The sequence below is a fragment of the Bombus terrestris genome, chromosome 14 (assembly GCF_910591885.1).
Source record: "Bombus terrestris chromosome 14, iyBomTerr1.2, whole genome shotgun sequence".
Classification (NCBI taxonomy): Eukaryota; Metazoa; Arthropoda; class Insecta; order Hymenoptera; family Apidae; genus Bombus; species Bombus terrestris.
In genome coordinates this window covers 914,019-941,484 of record NC_063282.1, presented here as the reverse complement: position 1 = coordinate 941,484, position 27,466 = coordinate 914,019, and the positions used below count along the sequence as shown (strand labels likewise).

The following is a 27,466-nucleotide window of genomic DNA, read 5'->3' as shown; positions in this document are numbered from 1 at the left end:
TTTTATCGCGTACATCGTACAATATTTACGTTCCCGTAATAACTGCGAATTTCGCGAATTTATCAACTATTTTCTGGATTGCACGCGTTACTCCTCCTTTCAAAAAAGTATCGCAAGTGGTAAGTAAGCGGATTTCCATCTCACGTACGTTTCCTCCGATCTTTAATCGCCTATGTTACGTATTTCTATTTCTACCGGTTTACGATTACCTCGTTAGAGATCCAGCAGAGATCAACGGATCCGGATGTTTAATTTAATTAAACGAAATTAATAAGCGGCGAACGAGACCACGTACCATTAATTGCCATCGAGATCTGCCATAAAGATCGTTAATTTATATAGTTAAAGGCGAACAACGTCGGTATCGCTGTAAACGTAAAGCAAACGTAAAGGGAAAAATTCTGTCAAAGAGAATTCGACTTTTCTAATGACAAACACGCTCGACCAAATTAGATACGCGATTGTAAGTTTTCTTAAAAAGCCGAATGCTTTCACGTGTCGCGCTGATCTAAGCTCGTACGCATACAGAGATTAATCCGGGTTCCATTCTGATTTGCCACGTATGCGTCGTGCATCGTGCATTTTGTAGTTTAGAAAACGGTATAGGACTACGATTCGTATGGCGAACTGTCGATACGGGATCGATGGCGTTGGCATACTAACTATGCGAACGGAAGGTGGGTTTCTGGCACGTATACGCACCACGAATATCGAGGCCTTGGAGAATAAATTCGACATTGACAATACTTTCGTTACGTGCCCCTAGCATCGATCTATATCCGTCTCTAACGATCGAACCTCGTCGCGAAACGTTATACGCGAACAGTTTGCTCGTTTCTTAAAAAGTAGAGCGGTCTTCTGGTGCAGTTTTTGCATTCAAGAATCGTGATCGTTACCGTAAACGCGAAGAATTTTCTGAAACGGTAGTTACAGTAATTCGTCAAAGTACCTCGACAATTATATTTGAAACTTTTTATCGATACACTTGGCATTTCATATGGGACATTTACAAATTTCACTAGCGGTATAATGACATTCATTCGACATACATCACGATTATATCGGTAAAGTTTGGAAGGAATCCGGAGATGTACATAGAACGTACGAAATATGCGGACCAGGTATACCGTATTTCGGAGAAATCATAAAAATATCCAAACACTTAATCATGTATTTAAGACGAACGTTTATGTCGTATATCAATTTTTTACCAAATAGCTCGTAGCAAATGTCTTTTAACTTCTTCGTAGATTTTCTGATTGGTTTCAAATTTCAACGACATAATCGCGATAAGTCTGTTTCGTCGCAGCGTTGATAAAATTTTATCCGAGAAAAACGAAAGAAAGCTGCGCTGTAATCCCAAAGACGTTTGGTCATCGGCACGCGATGTTCATCCCCGTCGAAATCGATCGGTATTATATAAATTTCGATTTCGACGTTGAATTTAACGGCAGAGAAAAGGGAAAACCCTGGTCGTAGCTGATCGCTTCAGAATCTGGACCAAAATGCCGTTAGCAGCTCGAAGTAGGTCACTTGGAATATCTCGTTGTTGGTCGTTGCGCCGGACGTTCTTTCGAGACCCAAAATTTAATTTTAATTTTATATACAATCCGGTGCGTTTTCGTCGCGTGGAAAATCATGTATACTCTTGATTAGAACCGTATATTTGAAATATCGTGACATTTTGTCGTTACGTATCACAGACACACTATTTTGTTGGAACAGCAATTATCCTAAATACGATTATTCGATGAAGTAATCGAAGCTATTCTATTTTACAGGTGCCGTTTCATTCGTCGTCCCCACCAACCTTTGTCGTTGTCTTCCAGTTCGTGATAAGTGTGATAATAGTGATCGTGATATTCGGGTTTATGGATCAGTACCACTTCCGATTTCTGCGAATTCCTCAGCGCGTTGTACAACATTATCGCCAATGCGATTTTTCCTATGAAAATGCTTCGAAGCAAATTGATCTTGAGGGAGGCGAGGGTAGCTGGTAACGTTGCTAACTAAAATGCAAATGCGCGTTAGAAGTAGCGGGTTCCTAAATTCATTTGTCAGCGATACGTAGACTGCGAATATTTATGCATTTATGGGAAATAGAAAAATGTAAAAATATACAAAACGGAAAAGGGGGGTACGATAGAACGAATGGATAAAATAAAACACCAGTGTTACTCTTCGATAAGAGACGCGAATGAACCGCAGTCGTACAACACGAGACTAAACGCTTGCTCGCAACGCAGTTCGAGCGCATTAATTTCCCATTTATTCTTCTCTATTTTGAAAACTCGCATCTTGAAAATTTAAAACGATAAGTACAGCCAGTATTTCGACGTTTTAGCTCGTTTTGCACCTCGCGTTCAAGTATAGGTATTAAATGTTAAATTAGTTCACCTGGGACAAAAGAGTGGGATAAAACGTAACGCCCGCGTACCCCTATAGCGAAGAGTGAAAATGCCCCTTGGTACGTATTATTCTCTTTTGCAATTATTCTATCGCGGAATAAAATTGTACTTATTGTACCAGTTTTCGAGAAAATTCATACGATATATGAAATGTCAGAGATAGGTCCACGAGGCTTGTACGGCTCGATAGTAGTGCGTTATACCCCACCGTTCCGTTATTGCATAAAAATTTGCAGGCTAATAATACGTATAGGGTGTTAATTTAAACCTGCCAGATTAGAGGAGCCATCATCATCGTCATTCCAATTCTTTTTAGGATACCTTTCTTAAATTTGAATCTTCCTGTATCTCGTTGCTCTACATCGTTCCCTTCAAAAGAAATTGTAACTAATCGCGCTATTCGTGGATGCGTATTGAACACCGATCTTAGAAACGTTTTACTTACTTTCGAACAGCGACGACAGGCTCAGAGTAACGTTTGCTTCGTCATTCGCGATATACAGTGCAATTCCCTGAGAAACGTCAACCCTCAAAGTGTCGTTCAACTCCTTTGCGACATATTCGGCACGGGCCAAAGTTTGAAAAAGAATTACGACGCACAAGCACGAAAAAATTACGTCCACTCTATTCATGGCTGCGTTGCGTCGCCTCGTCGCTTAGAAAGTTAATTCTTAAATAGAAATATAACCTATTAGCTTCCTTTTGACTGCCTTTCTAATTGCCGCTTAATTATTCATTCTTCCGTTACCTTTCCTTCTATCATTCTTCCGATATCGATCGTTAAGGGGAGTAAGGAATCTCGTTGCGAATCACCGTTTACCGCGTTCCGCGTAACGAATAACGTTACGCGTTTGTCGCTGCTCCTTTTCTTACTTCCGGTCCGGGGTCCAAACTGACTCGGCTTGACAGCCGTTCTGACGAACGATCTCGAAATTTGTCCGATTTTACAATCGCGCGATCAAATTATCTTTCGGGCTGTCGAGCTTTTCGCACGCTTAAAACATCAACGATCGTTTTTACGTGTTTGTACTTTTATTCGTTTCATAACCGACGAGTAGAACGCGTGGTGCTTGTATTCGATCGGTGATGAGACTGCTAAGGAATCGTAGCAAGCGGAGAGCAGACAATTTCCTTTTTGCCGTCTGCTTACCCCACTGAAACTAGGAAACTGGGTCTCTGCAGTTCGCTGCCGCGATTCGTGTCATAGAAGGTGTACTATACACGCGGTTGGTCACGGACGCGTATGCGTTTAGCAGACCTTGAAACGCGGAAAATTCAACTTTGCTTCTACATCGCTAAAAGTCGAGACTTTCGATTCTCTTCTCATTCTTATCGAAAAATTGAGTATTTCGACGGATCCGTGGTTACGATTTCTTCGGTGTCGGAAAATTCATAGTCGAGCAGCTTAATTTCGAAATACAGAGAGAAATTTACTTGCTAAGAAAGAGTTTAATAAATACATTCTACGATGATACATACACTTTGAATAAATAGGAGGAAAGACGCAGTTTCTTTACAAAATAAATTAACGTTATTGCTAGTTTGAGGTAAACGTGAGGTTGCTCCTTAAACGTACGAGTTTACAATTTTGGTTTTCCAGGTTGGTCGATTAGGCGACGCGAGTTACCAGTCTTATCTCAGAATACTTAAACAAAACTTTGGTACACGAGAAGCGAGTTGCGGTTCGCCGTATCGTCGATGTCTGCTTGACAACCGCAACGTGCTTACTCTATTTTCCCAGCATTAGCGGAGGTCGGGACCAGTCGGTCGGCAGGTAAGGAACGTAATAAGTCCGATAGCCTAGTTTCGATCGCGGCGATCGAAGAGACAGTTTCCGAGAGAAAGATATCGTCGAAGAATTCATCGTCATCCTCTGTAGTAGTAATGTTCTCCCGCGTTTTCTGGTCCGCTTGCCGACATCCATCCATTGTACGCTTGATTGTGAGCTGTCGGCAGACTGTTGTGAACGTGCACGTGGATCGGTTGAGCAGACTGCGCATTGTGCTGCCAACCAGAGGTAAACTTGGCTATTATCGTGCTGAGTTTTAGCATCAATAGTATGGCACCTGCAACCGAGTCCGTATTCAGATTGTGCTATAACGAAAGAATTACGATGTGCGAATTATAAGTAGGAAAAACGTTGCTATTGAATCGTAGATGTTTGATGGATTTCGAAGAACATCTATCGATAAATGGGTCGTCGATGTCTCCTGATTCAGTATGCATGTAGCGTACACTATCATAGCCGAACCGTTATCCCTACGTACATACGTACATACGTACAATGACTATAGAGTAATTTTCGCTTACCGACGAGCAATCCCTTCAGCGAGATCACAGTTAAAACAGTTAGCATTGTCATCATCACTCCCATTTTGTACATCATCGGCATTAACATAAATTGGATTCGCTTCTGGCCAAACGTTCGAGCTTGTCCGCTTGCTTTTCATAAATATTTAATATCCAATTAGTCGTTGGTCGAATCGATCGCGGTTTGACTATCGTTCGTTTTTGTAAACCATAATATCTCGAAACGTCAACTTTACGCTTACCTCGAACCTTCTTGCTTCCACCGACGAACAGATCGTCGAGGAATTTTCTCAGCTCCTGGATATCGGGGTCCACGGTCGCGTCCTTGGAAATCGGCAGCAGTTTGGTGACTTTGGCGCGTCCAGCTTCGTGCTGGTAACCCGCAGCGACACCAACACTCTGGACGTCCGACAGGATTGCACTTTTTGGAAAAGTAGTCGCGAGCAACGCGCACGCCAGCGTCCAACCAATCGGTCGCATTATCGAACCGGTTACGATCACGTGGTTCTCTTCATCGACACCGGGGCTCCGCTCCAGGCAAAGAATTTCCCTGCCTACGATCGTTGCTCGATCTTTGATCGCGAGATACGAGCAGGAACCACGAATTACAACGTGTTAATCGTGCTCGGACGAGCCGCCGTATGATTCGGACGAACGACCACGACGGCGTTCGCACCACAAAAGAGGATCGGCCTACGTGTGCGCGGTGGATCTGCGCACTACCTCGAATTTCCACCTCGACTGTCAATTTCGTGGACGCGCCGCCGTTGAAACACTTTTGGAGAACGCTATTAGAACGTGCCGCGAGCTTCGCCGGCGTATTCAGCGCGATCACAGCCTCGTTGCGTTTACCGGGCTGCAATTTTTCATGGTTTTATCAGGTATTAGGAAGAAGAGGATCGTCGTCACTCTCTCACAAATACTTAAATATAAAAGACAAACGTTATCTCTGTTTCGAGAAAGAAAATGGAATCGATCGGTTGGGACAAAACGTAAGATCGCGCTATTCGAGGATCAAAGCTGGCAGTCCCTTCGCGAGTCGTCTGGAATCTTTCCTGCATCCAACGTACATCATGTCCCACTTTCATGGTCGCTGTACCGCGATCATCCGTACATTGCTCGCCTCGCATGGAACTGCTCGACCGTGGAATCCCGTCAGCGAAACTATACGTTCATCCATCGTTGATTATCGTTCGAGTGTGGAGAAGAAGACTCTTTTCCTTAAAACCGTCAAAGGAATACGAAACGAGGGAGGCAGTAACTATAGAACGTCTTTGTCCATTACGTTTTCAATGGCTTTCACGGCCCTGCTAATTTAATGCAGTCAAGCAGCTATTTCTGCAGCGAAGAAGGTAATAAACGTGGTCTGCAATTTCGAAGAAATTACAAACTATAATAACATTCCCAATGAAGTAACCAATGGGTACAAATGGATCCGAACGGTCCTGTGGAAGTTTCGATCGGTCGATATTGATCCGTACGCATCATTTTTCTATCGCCTAGATACGCGATTCTTTGCTCGTAAAATTAAATATGAAATTAAGTAACATTTGCTTTGCGCACACATCTTAGAGGCATCCGAGTATCTCTGATACCTGAAACTTAGGACAGTCCGAAAATGCGGATCGAGATAGATCCAGAAAGAACCGGAGAAAGCGGTGATCGGTAGATCGAGAGGAAGATCGTAATTGGTTAAAGCGAAAAGAAGTTTCTAGTGAAAAAGAAGACGATTCTAAAGGTAGTTAACCACGGAGAAATTTATTGGCAACCCGGTAGACGTATTACGCGCTACGCATCGACGTAAAATCTCGCGAATAATCAGGTGACATAACATGGAGCTGGGAAGCGTGAAACATTCCGCGGAGAAAATGGTAAAAGTAAAGGAGCGAAAGCAGCAATTTGCATGATACGGATTTGCGCCGGCGAGGCGGACGCGGTTATTGCTAGTAAAATCAGAGTCAACGCGGTTGTGAATACACCTTAAGAACGAAGGTGGCATTGGACGGATAAAAGGAAGAAAAGCGGTACAGGTTTACTGCATCGGCTTTGCGAGGTGAATCCGAATTCCTTATGGAAGGAAAGAGAGAAGCGTAAACCGAAGAAGGAAACAGTGGAGGCCATGTTGGAAAATAATGCGCGTCGTAAAAATTCTTTACCCTCCCGTATCCTGTTGCCGGGTAACTCCTCTTTCTCCCTGCCGTCCCTTCTAGTCTCGATTCCCGCTCAAGGACTAAAAATCCAACCCCTTGCACCAGAACCAGAAAGGCCGTATTAAAGATGTACTTGAAAGCCGGCTTCGACCGTATTCGAGCTGTATCCTCCGGTCTCTTCGCGACGACTTCTTCTTCCCTCGCCGTCTTTTTGCTCCCCTCTCTTGCAACGTTTGCCCGCTCGAACGTTGTGCTCGATCGCGGCGAGCTTTTAAAAGCCAGTCTCGGTGCCGGTATTTTAAGAATACCATAAGGATAAAAGAAACCGATAAATGACTTTTTTCTTACCAGCGTAGAACGTTCTTCGCTTCGAAGAAGCAAGTTTTTTCGAGGTCAGCTCGTCCGATAAGCCGATTGTCGCTTAATTTCCCTTTCCCATCGAAAGTACGATCTTATCGTTCGGAAAAACAAGGACGAAATATCAGATTCTGATATTTGAGAATCGGGAGAATCTGAATTCTCCGTGTCGATAATCGCGGGTCGATTCGAATTCCGTTCTTGGCTGTTCTCCGCGGAGAGATAGTCTGGTCGACTATCTTTTCTCCGTTTAACTGGCGTCGATCTACGATTCCGTTGGTCCAACAGAAATGGCTGAAACGATAGGAAACGAGGGACGCGAGTTCGAGAGTAGAATCGTAAGAGGCTTTGGCGTTATTTTCCAAGCACCACTGCCTCAAGGTTGAATGGCTCATTACCGTTCGGCCGCAAGAAGAAACAGAGCTGGACACATTAGCGGTCGGCAACCGGTATAAGCGACTCGTTGCTTCGGCCACGCTGGATGTTGAGCCATAAAAGAGAAGCGATATTATCCTTACGATAGAGTTTTTAACGACCATTCATGATAGCGTTCTATCTATTAGCTAGAAAATGGTTGCACAAAACGCGCGCAATTTCTGCAAACCCTGAAAATGTTGTGCCCGCGAAGGAGGACGCCGGTAGAGTCGTTTAATGGAATGATTCTGCGAATCTCCGCTGCCGATGGAATCGTAAGAAACGTAAAGGTAAATGCATCTACACCCGTTAGACCGCGAACTCGATTCGCTCGTAGAGGGGCAGCATAAAAATGGAAATTCCCGACTGTTGCCTATTCACACAGTCTCGTGAATGCCCGCGTCTCGTTGGTTGAGCCTGTACGTACACTCTCACGAGCATCTTCCTCCGCTGCGTCCCGGACGACGCTATATGTATTACCATACCTCCGCCATGGTTGACCATAGACCGGCTCACAAGTGGCCGAGACATTCGCCTCTCGACCGCGACCATGAGAGCACTCAACTCGCGACGCCTACAGCCAACAAGGACCTTCCATCTCTTCCCTCGATCTTTCCTCTGTCTGCTGTTTCTCCTGTTCGTTCTCCGCGTTGGCCAACCACGCAGTGTATCGCACGATGAACAGAACCAGGTTCAACCAGTTGCCAAACTTTCGCCGGGCGCGAAGAAAGACGACTTTGGTGAAATAAATTCGATGGAGATCGCCGAGCTCAAGCCCGAAGAATCGACGGAGGACATTGGAGAAATTTGTGGATCGCTGAACGTAAACTGTGGTGATGAGGAACACGATCTCGTAGTGTTCGAAGCAGAGTCGAGGAAGAAAAGGGAGAATCGGAAGACGAAGAAGGTGGTGGACGTGGTTGGAGCGAGTGACGAGGGTAGCAGCGAGGTGTTAAAACAGGAAGACGAGGAAGCTGGTGTGGTGAAAAAGCGTAGAAGAAACGACGTTGCTTTGGTCGGTAAATCCGAGGTTCGAGAAAGCGAAGGGATTCCAGTTGGACAGATCGGAGAAGCTACGGACGAGGGAATCAGGAGATTCGATTCGCAAGTGGATGCCGATGGTGTTGCACCTGGCCCGTTCGACGCACGCCACAGTAACGAAGAGTACGAAGGCTCTGTAAAAGCGATCGAGCCTAAAGAATCGGAGATATCCAATGCCGAGGAGAGTCGCATCCAGGATGATGAAAAATCGAAACAAGCGCTTCCCGATTACTTTCGAAAATCGGGAAAGCTCGAAGACGACGATAGCGAAAACGAAAACGAAAAGGAATACTCGGACAAGAGTGCAGACTCCGAAGAAAGGAAAGAGTTTTTCGCGAATAGAGAATACAGATCATTCGTCGAGCCTCGGGGTAAATCGAAACGTAAGAGTTCCACCGTTTACTTGAACGCGGAAGAGAAGAAGATATCCGATGGGGAACAGCAATCGATCGTCGATGGACAGATAAAGAAGTTAATATCGATTCGCGACGACGCGCTGGACGCTCAGAAGACCGACAAGATAGACGAGACCAAAGTCTTAAATTCTAAACGGCAGGTTGAGACGGACGAGTGGCTTGCCTTTAACGAGGAGAAGGTTCGGAGCGCGAACAAGGTAAAACGTATTAAACTAACGGACTCTAAACGATCGGCGAAGGTGTATAGTTTTCTTAAACGGTGGAAAGCTCGGGCAATTTCTTTGCAAAGCCAGATCGAGGATAGCGCGTTCGTACAACGTTTGAGAAAACGGACGACCAAAGTTCTTCCGGAAATTCCTAGATTCACGAAGAACACGTTGGAGTCTCGAGTTCGAGTCTTACGCGAGCGATACGAACGAGCTTGGCTTAACCGAGATTCAGTCGCGAATAATCAGATACGCCGAACTATTGGTAGCTAGTAGAGAGCGACGATTCTTGATCGTTAACTCGACAGGGTGCGTTCGACCGCTTAGTGTCTTAAATTGTATGCGAATCTTCGTTCGGCCGTTCGTGATGGACGATCTTCCGGAATCGATCGGTCAAAGTTTGGGCAACCTTCCAATCGAGATAAACGTGTTTGACGTGTTTCAGGGTAACAAGCAAAAATCGGGCAGAGTGGAGGATCTTCATCGAGTCAGGCTTCTCACCCCGGACGTCGCGGTGTACAACATCCTGCAAGACGCCCTGGAATCGTATCCCAACGACGAAACGCTGGTCTCTTACATCGATCCGAAAAACGATACTCTGAAGGAATTGCTCACTTTCGATCAGTTGACTATTCTCCAGATGGCCGAGAAATTTTTACCTCAAGCCTTACGCCGAGAATATTCCGACAAGATGTTTTCGTGCGTCAGGAGATTCGAATATTTTAGTTGCGTCAAGTACTTTGCGTGGCCTTTGGTCAAACAATACTTCCCAGCGTTGCCCGCTTTTCCAGATTACCAATGTTGGTATCCGATCGCCGATCTGTCCCCCCAGTATCCGATTTTCCCCTTCCCCAGCTTCTCGGAAGAGATCGGCGAGCTGCCAGAAGTGGTGGACGCCGATGGTACCAGAACGAGGAAGCCTAGACCGGAGGCGCTCATCATCCAGGTTCTTCAAAATACGCTAAAGGAACAGCCACGAATATCCACTTCGCCGTCTTTTCTGGATCAATCGATGGATACGTATATAACTCTGATACCCGAGGATCAATTATTAACCATCAACATGGCCGAGCAATTGATCCCAATCTCTTATCGGCCAGAATTTGTCCAGAAGACTGTCAGATGCATGAAGGAGTACAACTATCTCTCTTGTTTCAAATACTCAGCCTGGCCAACGGTCAAACGTTTCATTCCTACTCTTCCGGACATTTTCAGCCTCATGCCGGAGTTTCAGGGTGCAGGACTGTCGTCGGACGTTGGTAGCTACGTTCCACAACTCTCCGCCTATTCCAATCTCAACTTCTACGTGCCTGTCGGAGCAACTACCGTTCCAAAGGATACCGAGGCGCCGGCTTATTCGTCGCTAAAGAATCGAGGAACTTTGTTACGATCTTCCGACCAGTTGGAGACCAAGATCTTGGAGATCCTACAGAAGGTCTATCTTACGAAATCCTACGAGCAAGCCAGAGAGATACCGTCGTTTATTTTAACGGGAAACGCCGTGAGATTCGTTACGTTTACCAAGAGGCAAATTGAAATTTTACACCTGACGGAATCTCTCCTTCCGCCATCTGCTCGCGCGACTTTTATCACCGAGTTTCTTTCCTATCTTCAGAAGAGCAACGATTTCATCGACGCCGCCAGATACATAATATGGCCGACGATCGCAAAGTACCAGCCGACTTTATCCGAATTCCCACGATCCGAGGTTCCCGATCACGCAAAGGAGCCAGTTGATCCGCAAGGATCTTCGGAGATCGAGGAAAGCTCGATAAATCCTGGGCTTCTGATACAAGAACGGGTCGTGTCGAACGTGGAAAAAGAAAAGGCGGCGGGTATCTTCTTCAGAGACAAGGAATCGCGAAACAGAGTACCTAACGTACCGGTAATCAGCGTATCGGGCACTAGATTTGTCCCAATATTCTCCGAGCTTCCAGAGTCTGTGATTTATAACATTCTTCGATCGGTTCAACTGCAATCCATCAAATCTACTTCGGCAACTTCCAGTTTCACGACCAAAAACCAGGAATTCCTCGACTTGCTTACCGTGCAACAGGCGAATATCATTGGTATCGTGGATACTCTGCTTCCGGACAGTGTTCGACCCGATTTTGTCAACTCGATGCTTTCGTGCTTACGCACCGAAAACTTTCTCATATGCACCAGGGACGTGGTTTGGCCAACGTTGTCGCTCTATTTTCCCTGGTTGCCTAATTTCCCGGATTTTGGAATCGTAAGCAGCGTACGACCCAGTGGTTCGCCCAGTGTCGTCTCTAATTCCACGCTAACGGAATCTAGCTCTAGTTCCGATACCCCGGCTCTTTCAGAGACCGACGTGAAGACAGGACAGCACGGGGACACCACGGTGACCATAACCGACACCAGATTCTTTCCAATTTACAACGAATTGCCAGAGACTATCATATCCAACATCCTGAAAGCTGTTCAATTTTCTATTCCTAATTTACCTGGTTCCCCAGCTCCGTTAAGAACGCAAGAGTTTTCGCCGCATCTGTCCGACCATCAGATCAATATTATAAATATCGCGGAGAATTTGTTGCCGATTCCAACGAGGCTCGAATATATCGAGAATATGAAGCCATGCATCGAGGAACGAAACTTCTTGCAATGCAGCAGAGACGTTACTTGGCCAACGATCGCCAAGTTTTATCCATGGCTACCTAGCTTCCCGAATTTCGGTACTCTTCAGAATCTGCCTGACGAGTCGAGTTCTCAAGCTGGTTTGATCAAAGAGGCAGAACTTTTAGAGCAAGCCGAGGGAAAAATAGAGAATATCTTATCCGACATTTTGGGCAAGAGTCCGGAATTGGAGCGATCGTATTTAAATCTAACCGATTCTGTTAGCTCCAGTTTGAACAACAGACAGATAAATATCATCAGATTGGTGGAAAGAGCAATACCAGACGCGGCTAGACAATCTTACGTCACGCGAATGCAAAATTGCATAACGGGTTACAATTTTCTAGCTTGCACGAATAACATAATCTGGCCAATTCTCAAACAATACAGTTTCTCGTTGCCCGACTTTTCCAGCATCAGCGATTTGTTTTCTCAGTTCCCCGGCATCGTACAGATTCCTCCTGACCTGCCAGACTTTGGATCCATCGCCAGTAACATTCCAAGTATTTCTCAACTACCAGGGATTTTACAGATCCCCGGAATTTCCCAGCTGTCAACCGGGTTTCCCACGTTGTCGACGCAGCCTGGCGAACTCGCGGCACGATCAGACTCGCAAAATTCGCAGAGCGATACGCGCGCAGAAGCCCAGGAGGGCAACTCGAAAGGAGACCCAACGATCACGCCGTCAGTAGGTGAATCTATCGTTGATCGATATTTATAGAAACTATCGGAATTGTCTCTAATTCTTTCTATCTTTACAGACAATGACGGAGCCGTCCCAGGATACGCAAACCAACCGCCAGGCATCCTCATAGACATCTCCAACGAGAAAGTCGACTTGTCCGATACTGATAGAGAAGCAGCAACTATCGATTCAAAATCGTCGGAAGAAGTTAAAAGTAGACAACGTAGGAGCACCATAGACGTCCTCGGCTCTTATTACGATAACGAAGAAGCGGACACAGCGGATAGCTTGGCGTCTTCGAAATCGTCGACCCTGGCGTTGCCAAACATCACGGAATCCGAGTACCTTCGTCTATTGATCAAAATGAAGGAGAATCTGAGATTTTCCAACGCGAATCCCTCTAAATCGGAACAGTATCTCGCCGACAAGTTGAACTCCACGATGAGAAATTCTTTGACCGCCGACCAGTACGAGATCTTAAAGATTATCCAAGACTTGGAAGATCGACCATCGAGCAAAGGACTTACGCAGCAGGTTATACAGTGTCTTCTGAGTCTCAGTTTCATACGATGCTTGGGTATCTTCGTTTGGCCGCTTGTCGTCAGTAATCTGCCTTCTCTTCCCGGTCTTCCGTCTCTACCAAGTTTCGGTATCTTGGGGCGTAACTTGGACACGGACAGCCAGGTGCGCAATTTCTTCGGCATGTCGACGACCGACTTCGAGCAGAAGCTGCTGGAAAGGAAGGAATCGATCGAGAGCTTCTTACTCGACTGGTACAGAAAGCTGGCGGAGGACAAGTTTCAAACGGATGTAGGATATCTCAAGATCAAGGGCTATGGGAATAACCAGCTGGGAATTAGCTTCTCCGGATTCAGAGAAGGTAGAGGAGCGAAACTCAAGGATAACAAGAATCTTCCTAGTATATTGACGATCATAAGCGACATAATGGAGGAAGTTTTGGACCAACGACCCGAAGGTGACAGAGCGAAGAAGGATAAGGAGAAGAGGGAAAGAAGCATAAAAGGTTCGAGAGAAACTGATATTCAGTTCTTGAAGAACAGCGAGGAGATCGTTGATATTAAGAGGTCGATAGACGACGATGAGATTATCACGCTGTTTCTCGACAGGATCAGACCGAACGATTCAGAGGTAGAGAACGACGATACCAAGTATACTTCTGATGACGCGTACGATGCTTTCGGAGTTCTCTTTGGGACGAAATTGCACGACAAACTTGCCGGCGAAATAGAATCCCTCGATGCCGAGCTTAGAATGGAAAAAGCAGAGAACGGTCCGATAGAGCCGATAAGGGAAGTGGACATCGTGTCTTTAGAGTCTGAAAAAGATTCTGACGAGTTGAAGGTTCTACCGACGAAGAGCCAAGTGGCGTACGATTTCGAGAAGGAGTTGTCGCGGGACCAAGAAGAAAGACAAAGAAGGAAACGAGCCAAGAACTTTTTCAAATCTTTTTTGGAGAAATATTCGGACAGACGGTCCAAGGACCACTCGAACGCGGAAAGTTTCGATAACGTCGGGGATAATAAAATCATGGAAGAATATGAGAAAGACGCGAAATCCACTTTGGTCGTTCAACTGCCACGTTTACACGAGGAAGTGGTGTCGAGAAAGGTGACCAATTCGATGATTCACATGGGCAAAGCTTTCAAGACGAAGATGACGCAGATGATGCCAGGATTCGGACTGGTCCTGTCGTTTTTGCTTCAAATGGCACTGGCTCACGCGCGTGCAACCGCGTCAATGGCTGGAATGATCAGCAATATGGCTCTCGGAACGGCTATGTTCGGAATGATTCGAGATTCTTTCTTTGGATCGAGCGGTCATCCAAAAATTAAGTACGTTTACGACAACGATAAGAACGGACCAGGAATCTCTTGGCCTACTCAATACGAATCCGGTTCTCGTTATTACGGATAGCCATCGTTATAGATAACTAATTATTACGTTATTGGAATATTATATCGGATAGTGGAGCGATGAAATTTCACGCGATATTCGTTAGATCTCTGACACGCGTAGCGATTTTGATAAATGTAGCGATAGGAGTAAACGATGTTGGAGGATTCCGGATTTCATGGGAACAGGAGTCGAATTATCTGGAGTCGGGGTGCATAGGCTAGCCTACGAGCCAGTTTTAAATAAGTAAGAGGGTTCTACGGTTACTGATTACGATTACGCTATGGTAGAATTGTAGTTGACGCACGGCACTTGATCTACTAAGAGTTAAGACGTATCGACTTGGTTGGTCGAGGGTTCGTCGTTCGTTTACCTTAAAGGCTGAATAACAATGAACTATTGGGCTAGCTTTAATTTTCTTCCGTAACGCGGTTGACGACGATCCGATCGTCGGCGCTCTTACTCAGTCTTCCCACGAAATAAATACATATCTACATAGACATTTTAACAGCACGGACTGCAGAGACTCGATCTTAGTTAGGAACAAATGTAGCTCACAATCGATACGTTTCGACGAGTTTATTTTAAATAAAATTCGTATCAGCTCTTGTTCGTTCGTGGAGGGTTTAATGGTGAAGGGTAACACAATATCTTGATTGCGCTGTTCTCTTATCGATCTGCGTATAATCGAATTGCGCTCAATAACTAAGGACAACACGTAGGTGGTATACGTATATTGTAAAGGCCTTAGCTGCTAAGACTGCCAGCGATTCTCGCTAGTTTCTCGCAATATCTACCTTTACGAAGAATAAAAAAACGCTTGAGAATCCACCCATCCTGGTTTCCTTCCTACGAGCACCTCTGACTTAGCTACCGCTTTTTATCGATCCTTCTGTTGCCGGCGCTAATTTTTCAAGATAAGGATCGCGGGATGCGCGCGAGTAACGTAATTGCTCCTGTCTCGAGCGCCTCGCTTCTTACGCGTAAAAAAACTAAAACCAGCTACACCAACAGACGTATATCGAGATTAAGAAGATGGATATTTGATTGTACGGCTTATCGCAATCGCGAGGAACGACGTTGGCTGCAATTTCAAGCACTCGGAGGGCCACCATCCGAACAGTCAAGATTCGCACGAATACGACGTTACCTTGTTTCTTTATTTGCCGTACATCGGCTACCTTATTTTCTTTTTCTTCTTTTTCTACGCTTTGAAGATTAAAAATCCTACCGGATGTTGCATTTTAAATTAATCGTACTATAGACGGAACGGGGGAAGGATCGTGCATCGAACCCTTGGAAATTCTCGACATACACGAGAAGAATGTTTTTACGTTGCATATACGACGGTTCTTTTACGAAGATCGGTGCTTCAGATACGTAATTGGGTAAATGTCGGACTGCCACATATTTCATATTATTAAACGATCACTACCGCCGTTAAAGCGCAGAAAAAGATACGATCAGCCTATTAAGCTGGTGCTCGCGATCGATCGTTATACTATTTATTTCTAAACTTATATTACGGGAATACATGTCGTTTTAAGCAAAAATATAAGTAAAATATATCGTCGGAAATATGTGTACGTAATTGCATACTTGTCGCTGTATGTATGTAGAGACGCGCGTTTATTACGATATAGAAGTTTCACAGGCATAAACTCGTTACGTTCTCGATAAACGTAAAGTAAAGTAATACTTATGCGACGTCTTGATCCCTTAGGCGTCACGCTAGCAGAAGGGGCAGCACAGAAGGTATCTCTTCTGTTTCCTCCGACAGGGTGTGATTTTCTTCCGTCGCGTCCACAGAGAATGGTAACTCGTTTAAATAAAACCTACGACAAATTTACAAACGTCGATCGCTCGTATCGAGACGCTCAAACTTCAAGTATTTACCATTCGTTCGCACGATCGCAGTCAATGTGTTCTTCGTCGCTGCACACGCGTTCTCTCTGATCGAACAAGGTGTTGTTCGGACAAATTACGGGGAAACCTTTGCCTAAATCGTCACAGGCATGGAAAATTCGACAATCGTAGTCCAGGTCTGCGTACAAACCAACCGGTTTACCCTCGCAGGAAAATCGGAAAGTCAGATTATCGAAAACATCGAAATCGCTCGTTTCTTCGGACAGGTCCTCGTAAGTCTCTAGGCGGTGTCGATCCTAGCGAGAAGAAACATCTTTTCATTTTTTTTTTTTTCAAATTTTAATTCGCGATACGAAAGAAGAATTTAAAACGTACGATGTAACCTAGAGTTGGTAAAGCAACGATGACGACCAACAGCCCTGTAAAACAGAGATTCCTTTCGCAAAGAAAAATTCGTATTTCAAAGAAATTGGAAATATATTTTACTTACGAGTCCATAGCAGAAGCTTCGAGATAGATATAGTCGAAGAACGCATGTTTTTACAAATTTCCGAAAGAATTTCTTTCGTGGTATTCGTTGCGAATCACGATCTCTGTGCGCGCGATTCGACGATACTCCTCGGCTGATGCGGTAGCTGTCTTTACTGGCACTCCTGGTTCTTGAACCGTGCTATTCAGACAACTTATCGACCTTAATGAGCGAGTAATTTCTCGAAGAGCGTAACGCTATTTCTCGTTATACTTTAAACGCTCGCTAACCGGGATATCCGGTTATTATTTGACGAACTTTTACAAACTGCCGACTAATCGAATCTATGTAATGTTCAAAAAGTTAAAGTTACTTACGAGACATCCACCGGTGAAAATAGATTCAACTAGATTACTCTATTTGCGAAAACGACTTACGGTAATGCGCTTAATTTAACGTGGTTCGACGTTACGCGGTTCGAAAGTTTTTCATCGCTCTTATCCTCGTCGTTGAAATTATCTATAACATCGATTGAAAATCTCCGTGCGATTAATTTTACGTACCGATAGATGTCACTGGCTCGTAAAGAAGTCGTTGTTCTAAGCGACTTTCACCCGCGTCGACCAATCGCGGCCATCGTTCTCCACTTTCTTCCATCTTAAACGCGGCTTTCCTCCCACAACTCCTTCTCTAACGTATACGTATATACGTAAACAGAAGGCCACGGAAAAACGATTCAGAGTATTATTCTCCAAACTAAAAGTTAGTTAACAATTTTTCTAAAGCGTTCGATTATAATTACGATAAGAAGAGAGAATATCGAACGCACGTATCGAGAAACGGGCTTCGATACGGCCCTGAGAGGCAACGAACCAATGAAGCGCAACCTTAGCGTCCTTGTCTCGTGGAAATGTTCTGGGCTTAGAGTCAGAGAGCCGCGTGTCCACGAAAGGACAGCGCGTATCAACTGCCTACGAGGGAGGCCTCGCGTCTCGAGCCGCCTTTCTCTTTAGCTTCGAGCCACGGCTCAGTTTTCACGGCAGCCTCATCCAGGAACTACTCGCAGAATGTCTGAAAGACAGAAACGCGGTGAAACGTTAACGTGATTTTCTTCTTCGCCTTTGATTTCGCGCGCGTGAAACGGATCGAATGGTAAACTGGTCGAGCGACGAATATGTGACTCGAAGACGACGACCGTCATCGTGCTTTCAGAACGTGCTGTCCGTACGCGAACCGCAATACAAGGTACTTTATCTTCGATACGAACGCTTCTTCCCGAAGATTATACGTGTAATTAACATCTTGATCGAAACTCTCCTTACGAAATCAAAGAAAAACGCGGTGGTATTTGATAGCGCGGTTCCACGTGCTCCTGTACGTCATCTGCCAAGTGCGGTGAGTTCAACGCGTGAATAGAGATACGGGTTACCGGTTATTACGCCAGTGATTGCACCTTTTCCGTAATTATACGTTTCCTTTCGACGATAAAATTCTGATTTCTCCTCGCCCATCCGTGTCAACGAGTGGCTCTCGCGATATCAGTTACCGTTCGTGGCATTGACAGCTTCTATCGCGAACCTATCGAGTTCCGAAAGAAATGGAATTCTTTCTAACGCTATCCGCCGGTAAATCTCGCTTTGCAAGGACAGCTGGTTCAACGAAAATACCCTTGAAAGTAGTCGATGCGGAAAGGAAAAAACGAAAAGTTCCGTGTGACGTCATTTTTCGCCGCCCTCTTCCCCGTTGCACAAACGAGGAGAACGCGAGAACGAGGAACGAGTCGGAAAGAGACACCGACGATTCTAAACGTTATTCCAGAGGTTTCGAGTTTTCCCCTGCCACGCTGTCGTAACAACGTTAATTGGGCGCGGAAAGTAGAGCGTGGTTTTTGTATTTTCTTCGCGCATGAATTATTCCTTCCGAGACGGAGGAACTGAAACGTTTCTTCTCACGAGCTTAGATCTCTTCTCGATTATTCGCGCAGCTACTCGTTTACGCCTCCTCGAATTAATATAATACGTGCAAGCTCGGTTCGAGCCATTCCTCGACGTTTTACTTTCGACATCGTTCTTGGATTTCTCCGATTTCACATCGATAGAAGGGCAACGTGAAATATCAGGTGTCAAACGCGAAATTACGTCATTAGAACCGGTGCAGGAAAATTTTTTTAGCGCCAACTAGAAGTCAAAATGATTCGGTTCATTGCCTGTCGTTGCACCGCTAAGGTCGCTTCGCGAGAAGTGAAAGGACCAACGGTGTTTTCGATATGCCGCGCGTCTAACTTGTATCGCTTCGCTAAAATTCTGTACTTCCTATTATACAATTTATCGGTACATTTGCTCAACGTCGAATTGCATAATTTTGTGGAAAAAAGATGCCTGGCGCTTTACAGAAAGCACGTTTCCGTATTACGCGTCGTATTTACGACCGGCTAGGTCGTGGAAGGCTCGTATTATGTTCCGATCGTTGCATAAACGTGCGGCGAAACTAGATCACCGCTTTTCTCTTTACCTCCTCGCTCGCTGAATTACTAGATTACTGGAACCGTAATAAAGCACGCCTGCTCGCTAGTTTCTCAGGTCAGTGGGCCTCGCGAGCGTTCATCCTTTTAAACGTTAGGCTGTAAAATTAGCTATAAAGACAGTTGTAAAATTTTAGGCTGTTGGCCGATAGAATCTTTTGTTACACCGCGGAATTCTCCCGTTTCTCGTTGACCCCCTTAAACGTCCGTGGTCGAGGCCGTCGTTAACGCATCGATCGAAATAAAGAACACTCGTTTTACTAGCCCACGCTTTCCTCTCGCGAATCCTCTTTACGGCAAACTCCTGCGCACTAACTAACGGTTAATCAAAGGCCTAATTTCTAGATCGAACGGTCACATTTTCCTAAGTACTTGTCGCGCCGAAGCATCTCGATCATTGGATCGATCGGAAACGTTCTAGCCTTTTTATCCCGAATTTCTATCATTCCGTCTCTCTAAGCGACCAGGCGCTCCGACAAATGCTACTTCTAACTGGATACCAGAGAATAGCGGATTCGTTGTTATTTATCGTGACCGGTATGAAATTTCATTTATCGAATTCATTGGCGAAAAGGACGGATAACTTTTTTCCGCGTCGATCTTTACCTATTCGAACGAAAGTAGAATTTGCATTCGAGCGCGCATCGGGGAGCGGCATTTCACTTTCAGCCAGAGAATGCAGTGGCGATCACCCACTTCCCTTGCCAATAATAATCTATCGCGCTCTTCTCAGATTTGCATAGCGACGTTCGATCGTACGACAAGACGAAATTACAGCTTTCTGCTGGAGAAACTCATAAAAATTTAATTAACGCGATTATCTGCTGCGAATAGATCTCGTTTATCTTTGATCGCGGCAACTTCGTGGACGGAATTGTCAGGCAGAAACTCTGTCTAAACCGATACGTGGGTAACAGTGGTTGCACGCGATTCCTCGTAAAGACGGTATACCAAGGAAGTAGCAGCAACGAGGTCATTCGTCTCTTTACGACTTCTTTGTTTCTACTGGCTCCTCCGGGTGATCGCCGATCCGCAAACAAATTAGTCGCGCCTCGCCGTGATTTGCGCTTATTTAGACACCCAAACGTCTATCTTTCTGCGATTTGTCTACGAGACGCTCGTACCACGGTCTCGTAATGTAAACGTGTCATCGCGTTTTTCACGTTATTCGGACGACGATGTGTTCTAGCAGTTGGAAGCTAGGCTCGCGATATGGTGAAGTCGATATCATAAGAGACGATGCGCGTAATTCTTCTACAAAGACCATTGTCACGGCGGCTTGCTCGTTTGATTAGGCGGGGTTCCAACGCAAGAAAACAAGAGTCCACGAGGAAGTTTCTAGAAAGGATGCGTCACGGATTTTGAAAGAAGCAGGAAAATGGAAAGGCGAGACGGTCGATCGGAAGGACGCGTTCCGAATCGAGGGAAAAGTTTAATTGGCTCCTGGTTTATGGTATCCATAAGCGCGTTATCGAGGCGCGAATCTAACGCAGGATCGACCGACCATTGGGAAAACTTTCTCACGTTTCACGCCAAACAGCGCGATTACAACACGAGTACCGTGACTAATAAAAGTTCTACTTGGGGCACTTGCTCCCGTTAGAATTCTTATCGGCAGAATTGGCGTTCTTGTTGGCAACCAACGAGAATGAAAAATTAATCGGTAATGCTTCGTTGTTTCGTTCCGCAGATGATACTTTTCCCGTTGTTATGGGTGTTGATCGTGCCCCCTGCCATCATGGGCGGCTACGTTCCACCCGGACCACGGTTTAGATGTCCAAAAGAATCAAAGTACGTCTATCCTTGCTTGTGCGTTCGTGGCAGTGACAGAGGCCTTTATGTTCGTTGCGAGAACACCAATTTGGCAAGTTTGAGCTTGGCTTTCTCCAATTTTGGTAACGAGGGCATACCGATCGAGGAACTTGTTCTGTACAAATGCAACATAGGTAAGCAAGCTTGCTGTTTCTCGGAGAAGCGCGTTTACGCTTTGTAAATACGTGGAACAAGGTTCTCGAGTTACCTTGCAAATCGCTTTCGTTATGTTACGATTAAAGGACGTTTTTATGGGCCCGCTCTCTATCCTCTGGACGTTCGAGTGTTAAGGTTCATCGACACTCCATTGAGACTGATAGAAGAACACAGTTTTCTCGGCGTGAACAGAACTCTGCAAGAACTTTACGTGATAAACAGCACTCTAGAGAAATTCCCGCGTCAGGCGTTGCAAATTTTAGGGAATTTGAGTATCCTGAGTATCGTTGGCCATCGAATCTCCACTCTACCGGTGGACAGCTTCGCTGACAGCATTGCGGCTGCTAAGATCGAAAAGTTGGAGATCAGCAACGGTACTGTACTATTTTTGAACGAATTGTATCTCTGATTTCCTACAGTTATTTTACTTGTTGTAGGCACTCTGACTTCTTTGCCCGTGGAAGCGTTGGCTCCTCTGAAGAAACTGAAGAAATTGGATCTTCACGATAACGAGATTAAGGAGCTGAAGAGGAATCAATTCAAGGGTTTGAGGGACACGGAATATCTAGATCTATCCCACAATCAGATTAACAAGCTCGATGGATCTCATTTGGCCGACTTGACGAAGATGGGCTGGTGCAATTTGTCTCACAATGCCATTTCAGATTTAAAAAGGTAAACTGTTTGCCAATGCTTCCCGTGCACTAACGGCGCTTTGTTCCCTATACGAAACAAATACGAATAAACGATGAAAACACGTTAATCACTTAATCAATCGACGAATATCTTTGTCTATAGGGGAACATTCGCGAGAAACTCGCTGCTGAAGGTGCTCAATCTGAGCCACAATAAAATCAGAAAACTCGACTCGAATACCTTCCGTGGTATGCGCTTTCTGATAAGATTGTACTTGAGCGACAATCAGATAAACGACGTTGGAAGAGGTACCTTTGGCCCTGTTACCAGGATAGGTACCATTGATCTGGCTAGGAATTTTATCAAAAAGATCGACTTCCAGATGTTTAATCAGCTGCAGTTCGCAGAGGTACGACTATCGTAGATATCCTGAGAAATGCTATTAATCGAGGCTTTAAGGACAATCCGAACAATTTAAAGCAACAATGTAAAGCAGACGCGGACGCGAAATATTCAATTTGTTTTTCGTTGCAGCTGTTAGACGTGTCCGAGAATTTCGTGACAGTGGTAGAAAAGCTGTCTTTCAAAGATCTTTACTTGGCGAAGATCAATTTATCTCGCAACGAGATTTCAAAAATAGAAGCAGGCGCCTTCGAAAACTGCGTCAACATCACGATCCTGGATCTAAGTCACAACAAGCTCGAAAATATTTCCAGATACTCGTTCGACAGCGCAACTTACGCCACGGAACTGCGATTGAGCTACAATCGATTCACCGCGGTCAACCAGGTCTCTTTCGGAGGCGAATAATTCGAGAATCGAAACCCTAAGAAACGCGGAGCGAAACGATCATTAATAATTGCAGGTGCCGCTGCACAACATGACCGGACTGAAAGTTCTCAACGTGTCGCACAATTTGATCCATTCGGTGCCTCGTCAGACGTTTCCCAAGCTATACGAGCTGCACACGATCGATCTGTCCCATAACAACTTGTCCGAAATCCACAACGCCGTATTTCAGACTCTCTTCAGTCTTCGTTTCTTAAATCTATCGTACAATTCTCTGGAGAAGATAAAACCGTCCACGTTCGGTCCTCTGCCAACGCTGTTGGAGTTGGACATGAGTTACAATCAATTGAACGATATCGCTCGTGGCAGTTTAACCAGATTGCCAAGCTGCAGGTGATCGATGACTCGTTCAAATTCGTTTAAACTATCTAAAAATGAGGATGACCGGCATAGCATTGAATAAAATGTCGCGTTAACTTGCAGGAGTCTGTCTGTCAGGAATAATCGATTGACGAAGATCTTCCAGTTGCCTATTTCTCTCGGTAGCTTAGATTTTTCCGAAAATTGGCTGGAGGAAATTCCAACGATGGACGTATGGCCCACGATGAACGCTCTTCTCTCGCTGGACCTTTCGGGCAATCGATTGGGCGATAACCTGAAACACGGCAGCTTCGAAAACCTGCTTACCTTGAGGACTTTGAACCTGCAGTCGAACAACATGACGAGGCCACCGTGGGAGGCACTAAGCACTCTAACTAGCTTGCAGTATCTTTATATGCAGGTTCAACGATCTTTTCTATGCTATCATAAGTTGAGTTAATATCACGTTCCAACTAGACGAGCAAGGTGATTTAACTTAACGCCGACGATAATTTCAGCACAACCAGCTAACCGAATTAGGAAAGTCCGCTTTCGGACGTCTTCCAATAGTGTTCGAACTGAATCTGGCGAACAATCGGATATCGAACGTGAGCATCCGAGCTTTCGAGGGACTGTTGCAGTTGTTGACGCTGAATTTGACGAGCAATAAACTTACCCACATCCCCAATGGAGCGTTTCAGAGTCTCGTCTCTTTGAGGTCTTTGGACCTTTCTCACAATAAGTTGGAAAGACTGGATAACAAAACCCACGGGCTTCTGGACGATTGTTTATCTCTGGAGAGACTCAATCTCAGTCACAATAGAATATCTTTCATTACGAAGAAAACGTTTCCCAACGATCCTTGGATCCCTTATCGACTGAAAGAAGTCGATCTTTCGTACAATACCATGCCTGTGTTGACGCACGAACTCACTGTAGGAACGAAAAAGTTGCAGTACTTGAATATCAGTCATAATAACATCAACGAGATTCGAAGATGTGGGTATACAGAAGGGTCTTCGAATTCGTTTTCACGATCTGTCAATAGTATAGCAAAAAAAAGAAGAGTTAAGAAAAAATTAAAAAAAATTGTGATACGAAATGATTATTGTGTTTCGTGAAAAGATGATAGTTTCGAAGGTTCTTGGAGACAATTAAAATTCTTCATTCTTTGCTACATTAAATCGAGTTAAGTGGCGATCGATTAATTTAATATCTTTTCTTTCTCCTTGAATATCCTAGATGTGATTGGGAATTTGACAGCGATGCGAACGCTGGACCTCTCCTACAACGAGATCAACGACCTCTCAGAACCGGATATCTTTGATCCTCCGAAAAATTTGACTAATCTGTACCTGAGTCACAACCGTCTGACTCACGTACCCTTGAACAAGATCCTTCCGTTGCCGAAATTGAAGATTCTCGACGTGAAATCCAACTCGATCGGAGTGTTCAACGATATGTTCATGAAGATTATAGAAAATAGCACGAAGCTTCAGTATAATGGTAAGAAACGAGTAGCCAAACATCGATATCTCTTAACACACATACACGGAGAGAGAGAGAGAGAGCAAAATGTTAAATACGATTCTACCGATCATTATTTTTAATAATCGCTAACTTTTATTATTGAGAATCAGGTATCGTTGTATATATTATTTCCAATTGATATTCAGGAAATCCATTGCACTGCGACTGTTACGTGAGGCCCTTGAAACGATGGTTGAACGTTCATACCGAAATACCAAAGGAATGGTCGAACGTTAGTTGCGAAAGTCCGCGTTTCCTGGCCAACAAATTGCTGACTGAGGTGACGGAAGATTTGATGGCATGCGGTCAGAGGGAAGTGAAGGGGTATCCCGAGTTCGACATTACTCCGGACGTAAAGTATCGAAATATCGAGTAGTACGTATTCTAGAAAAGATCGATCGATCTTGGATTCGCATAGGTCGAAGCGTTGGCATTTCCTTCACGCAGCTGTGATTACTTTGCAGCAACGAGGAGGACAAGAGTTGGAAGGCGACGTGGTACGTGACGTCGCGAGAAGACATCGGCGACTTTTACGTGGTGGTTCGTGAATCTGGAAGCAGCAAGTCCGCGATCGAGAAAGATCTCGTCTACAGCGAGAGGTCCTTTAAAATTCCAGAGTTACAGGATTCCGGGACAAAGTACGAGCTGTGCGTGCTGGCGAGAGACTCGGAGGGAAACGTGAAGCATTTTCGAAGCTCCCAGTGTCGGATATTGGCGCAGCACGGGCTCAACTCTTCCACGTCGAGGTTCACAGTGAACGCGTTCCTGATTCTAATCGCCGTGTCCTTCGGTACTCTAGCGTGATGGCAGAAGAAAAGAGCGTCGCGACATCGTGCTAGATGTTTCGCGCGATTCTCTCGCTGCTCCCACGACTAACCGTGTAAATAACGATACGATCGTAAATCAATGTTCCGGCGTGGATCGTGGCTGTACATAGGTTGTGTTTTACCAGTACGCATCGCAAAGACGTTGACCGTCGTGTATTTATTTTTGTAAAATATAGTCGCTGATTGGTACTACGACTCTCGTTGTTCACTCTGGACGAAGAAATACGACACGAGACACAGGCGATTTGTCGGCAGGGACTAAACGAAACCGATCGGTCGGTATCGGAGACGATAGGATGGAGACGAAGGATAAAAAGCGTGGCGAGCAGTGGTAATTGGAGATCGTTAGGTGGTTGAGAGTTGTAGACGATTAGCGGACAATTTGTCTTAATAACTTTGGTCGTCTAATCCCACGAACCTAATTCCTCGCGGAGCGTTGTCCCGTCGTTAATAAAGGCGTTTCTCTCGCAGGCCCGGTTGAAAAAGTTCTCAAGGAAGTCAGCGGGCTCGCGAGCCGCGCGTAGTAAGATGATTTCATTATTCCGCGTGTTATAATTAGCATCCACGGTTATCCCGGAGGAAGAGGAACGGCTCGGGGCCTTTCTAATGAGGCCCAAGTCCCGTGGAAGTTGTCGCTTCCGCAAAACTATCCGCCACGAAGATTAATGGCGTCAGCGTCGATCACGATCATCCACGCGACACGTTTCGTTCTGCTCTTCCTTCCTATCGTTCGCTCCATCGGCCATTATTCGGCCTTGTTCGGTGGTCTTCCTCGCGATGTCGCAGAATTCGCCAGATACGTAACAAGGAGGGACGTGACCATCCTGTTTCGTTGACGATTAACGGGACTTTGGATCGGTAAACGCGCAACGCGCACGATCGTTATCGCCTCTACGCAAAGAAAAAAGATAATTTACTTTTTTGAGCATCCGCTCTTAGACAAGAAAAAAGTGGATTCTTTTGGCAAAAAAAAAAAAAAGAAAGAAAAAAAAAGAAAAAAAGTCCAAAGGAATTTCCTCTCAAATATTTGAGGTACGACGTAATGCTTAAATTTTGGTTCCGAGCAAACGCTTCGAGGAAGAACCGTGTTCATCCTGCTCCGTTCTCCAAGCGAAGATTATATCCTTGAATTTTCTCAAAGCGACGAAACGGTTTAAAAACCGACCGTGTAACATGGTAAATAGTACTTTGCTGGTATCCTAAGATTTACCCCGATTTTTTGAAAGAACAGAATAATAAAATGATTAAACTTGGACGTAAACGAGATAGCTTGGCCACGGAGGATTTCTGAAACTCGAAAAAAGAACGACTCTTCGTTGAAATATTAAGAAACCTTCTTACTCCTTAGATATTTCTTCGGTACGGAATAATAATCTGCAACAACTAGAAACGGTTAAATTGGATTACGCGAGGAAAGATGGGATCCGAGTAGGACAAGACGGAGGAACCGAATCTTTTTCTCCCTCGTTTCTTTCGTTATCATCTCTCCGTCTTGACGCTGATCTTGTTATTTGCGCCGTTAGCGCAAGGTAGGAATGGATCCTCGATAACACGTTACCGGAAATGTCGTAGACTTTCGTGCGATCGCTTTAATTATCGAACGTTTTTCGAGGCAGTCTCCGAGGATGGAGCCCAATTAGCATCGAGCCGTGGCGGTCGTTACGGAGCCAAACGATTTCTCGTAGCGAGCGTAATCGCAATCGGTTGCTCGTTACGAAATCCTTGGACACTTTCACCTCGAGGCCCGGAGTTGTGGCGTGGCTCGTCCAGGTACCGTACACGAGAGTGCACGATCGTGCACGAGCGGACACGAACGACGCCAGTGTCTATCAGAGGCAGACATCCGTTTGTCTGGCCTCGGCTCGGCCATAAGGCCCCAAGGCTGTTTTGCCTGAATAAATTTATGCGCGTCTCATCCTCCCGGTCGAACGAGAAGCGGCGAGCCTCGGTTTCGTTGAC

General features: G+C 45.2%; 5 protein-coding genes across 5 annotated transcripts; 2 read left to right on the top strand and 3 right to left on the bottom strand.

The window, feature by feature from the left end:
- Positions 1-856: 856 nt before the first annotated feature.
- Positions 857-3,702, bottom strand: LOC105666443. The gene is made up of 3 exons (XM_012315941.3): positions 2,854-3,702; positions 2,677-2,777; positions 857-2,009 (listed from the first exon to the last, which is right to left on the bottom strand). The coding sequence occupies exons 1-3, from the start codon at positions 3,038-3,040 to the stop codon at positions 1,776-1,778; spliced, it is 522 nt and encodes a 173-aa protein (XP_012171331.2). The 5' UTR covers positions 3,041-3,702; the 3' UTR covers positions 857-1,775.
- Positions 3,703-3,841: 139 nt separating this feature from the next.
- On the bottom strand, positions 3,842-5,482 carry LOC100644821. The gene is made up of 3 exons (XM_020866434.2): positions 4,961-5,482; positions 4,719-4,850; positions 3,842-4,474 (listed from the first exon to the last, which is right to left on the bottom strand). The coding sequence occupies exons 1-3, from the start codon at positions 5,196-5,198 to the stop codon at positions 4,275-4,277; spliced, it is 570 nt and encodes a 189-aa protein (XP_020722093.2). The 5' UTR covers positions 5,199-5,482; the 3' UTR covers positions 3,842-4,274.
- Positions 5,483-7,935: 2,453 nt separating this feature from the next.
- LOC100644941 lies at positions 7,936-15,438 on the top strand. Its single transcript, XM_048411664.1, is given in 5 exon segments — positions 7,936-8,121; positions 8,123-9,293; positions 9,748-12,546; positions 12,549-12,630; positions 12,704-15,438. Coding segments are annotated over 5 exon segments (6,000 nt in total). The 5' UTR covers positions 7,936-8,032; the 3' UTR covers positions 14,563-15,438.
- A 715-nt stretch (positions 15,439-16,153) lies between these two features.
- Positions 16,154-17,221, bottom strand: LOC100645062. The gene is made up of 4 exons (XM_003400390.3): positions 16,898-17,221; positions 16,783-16,826; positions 16,438-16,703; positions 16,154-16,376 (listed from the first exon to the last, which is right to left on the bottom strand). The coding sequence occupies exons 1-4, from the start codon at positions 16,941-16,943 to the stop codon at positions 16,268-16,270; spliced, it is 465 nt and encodes a 154-aa protein (XP_003400438.1). The 5' UTR covers positions 16,944-17,221; the 3' UTR covers positions 16,154-16,267.
- Positions 17,222-17,730: 509 nt separating this feature from the next.
- LOC100645774 (toll-like receptor Tollo) lies at positions 17,731-26,753 on the top strand. The gene is made up of 12 exons (XM_020866520.2): positions 17,731-18,121; positions 21,088-21,343; positions 21,452-21,739; positions 21,803-22,040; positions 22,164-22,410; positions 22,536-22,790; positions 22,867-23,183; positions 23,274-23,571; positions 23,669-24,149; positions 24,393-24,656; positions 24,827-25,055; positions 25,145-26,753. Exons 1-12 carry the CDS (start codon positions 18,026-18,028, stop codon positions 25,482-25,484), a joined length of 3,309 nt encoding a protein of 1,102 aa, XP_020722179.2. The 5' UTR covers positions 17,731-18,025; the 3' UTR covers positions 25,485-26,753.
- Positions 26,754-27,466: the final 713 nt, after the last annotated feature.

Bases quoted from the DNA above. Each gene is read 5' to 3' on its own strand.
- LOC105666443 (XM_012315941.3), bottom strand. From the start codon at position 3,040: ATGAATAGAGTGGACGTAATTTTTTCGTGCTTGTGCGTCGTAATTCTT. The intron at 2,778-2,853 runs GTAAGTAAAACG...TTTCTTTTGAAG, and splicing joins CCTGTCGTCGCTGTTCGAAA to GGAACGATGTAGAGCAACGA. The intron at 2,010-2,676 runs GTTTAAATTAAC...TTTGCATTTTAG, and splicing joins TGGCTCCTCTAATCTGGCAG to TTAGCAACGTTACCAGCTAC.
- LOC100644821 (XM_020866434.2), bottom strand. From the start codon at position 5,198: ATGCGACCGATTGGTTGGACGCTGGCGTGCGCGTTGCTCGCGACTACT. The intron at 4,851-4,960 runs GTAAGCGTAAAG...ATTTATGAAAAG, and splicing joins TGGAAGCAAGAAGGTTCGAG to CAAGCGGACAAGCTCGAACG. The intron at 4,475-4,718 runs GTAAGCGAAAAT...ACTCGGTTGCAG, and splicing joins GCTGAAGGGATTGCTCGTCG to GTGCCATACTATTGATGCTA.
- LOC100645062 (XM_003400390.3), bottom strand. From the start codon at position 16,943: ATGCGTTCTTCGACTATATCTATCTCGAAGCTTCTGCTATGGACTC. The intron at 16,704-16,782 runs GTACGTTTTAAA...TCTTCTCGCTAG, and splicing joins TACCAACTCTAGGTTACATC to GATCGACACCGCCTAGAGAC. The intron at 16,377-16,437 runs GTAAATACTTGA...AATTTGTCGTAG, and splicing joins TGCGATCGTGCGAACGAATG to GTTTTATTTAAACGAGTTAC.
- LOC100645774 (XM_020866520.2), top strand. From the start codon at position 18,026: ATGGTAAACTGGTCGAGCGACGAATATGTGACTCGAAGACGACGACCG. The intron at 18,122-21,087 runs GTACTTTATCTT...TTCGTTCCGCAG, and splicing joins TACGCGAACCGCAATACAAG to ATGATACTTTTCCCGTTGTT. The intron at 23,184-23,273 runs GTGATCGATGAC...GTTAACTTGCAG, and splicing joins ACCAGATTGCCAAGCTGCAG to GAGTCTGTCTGTCAGGAATA.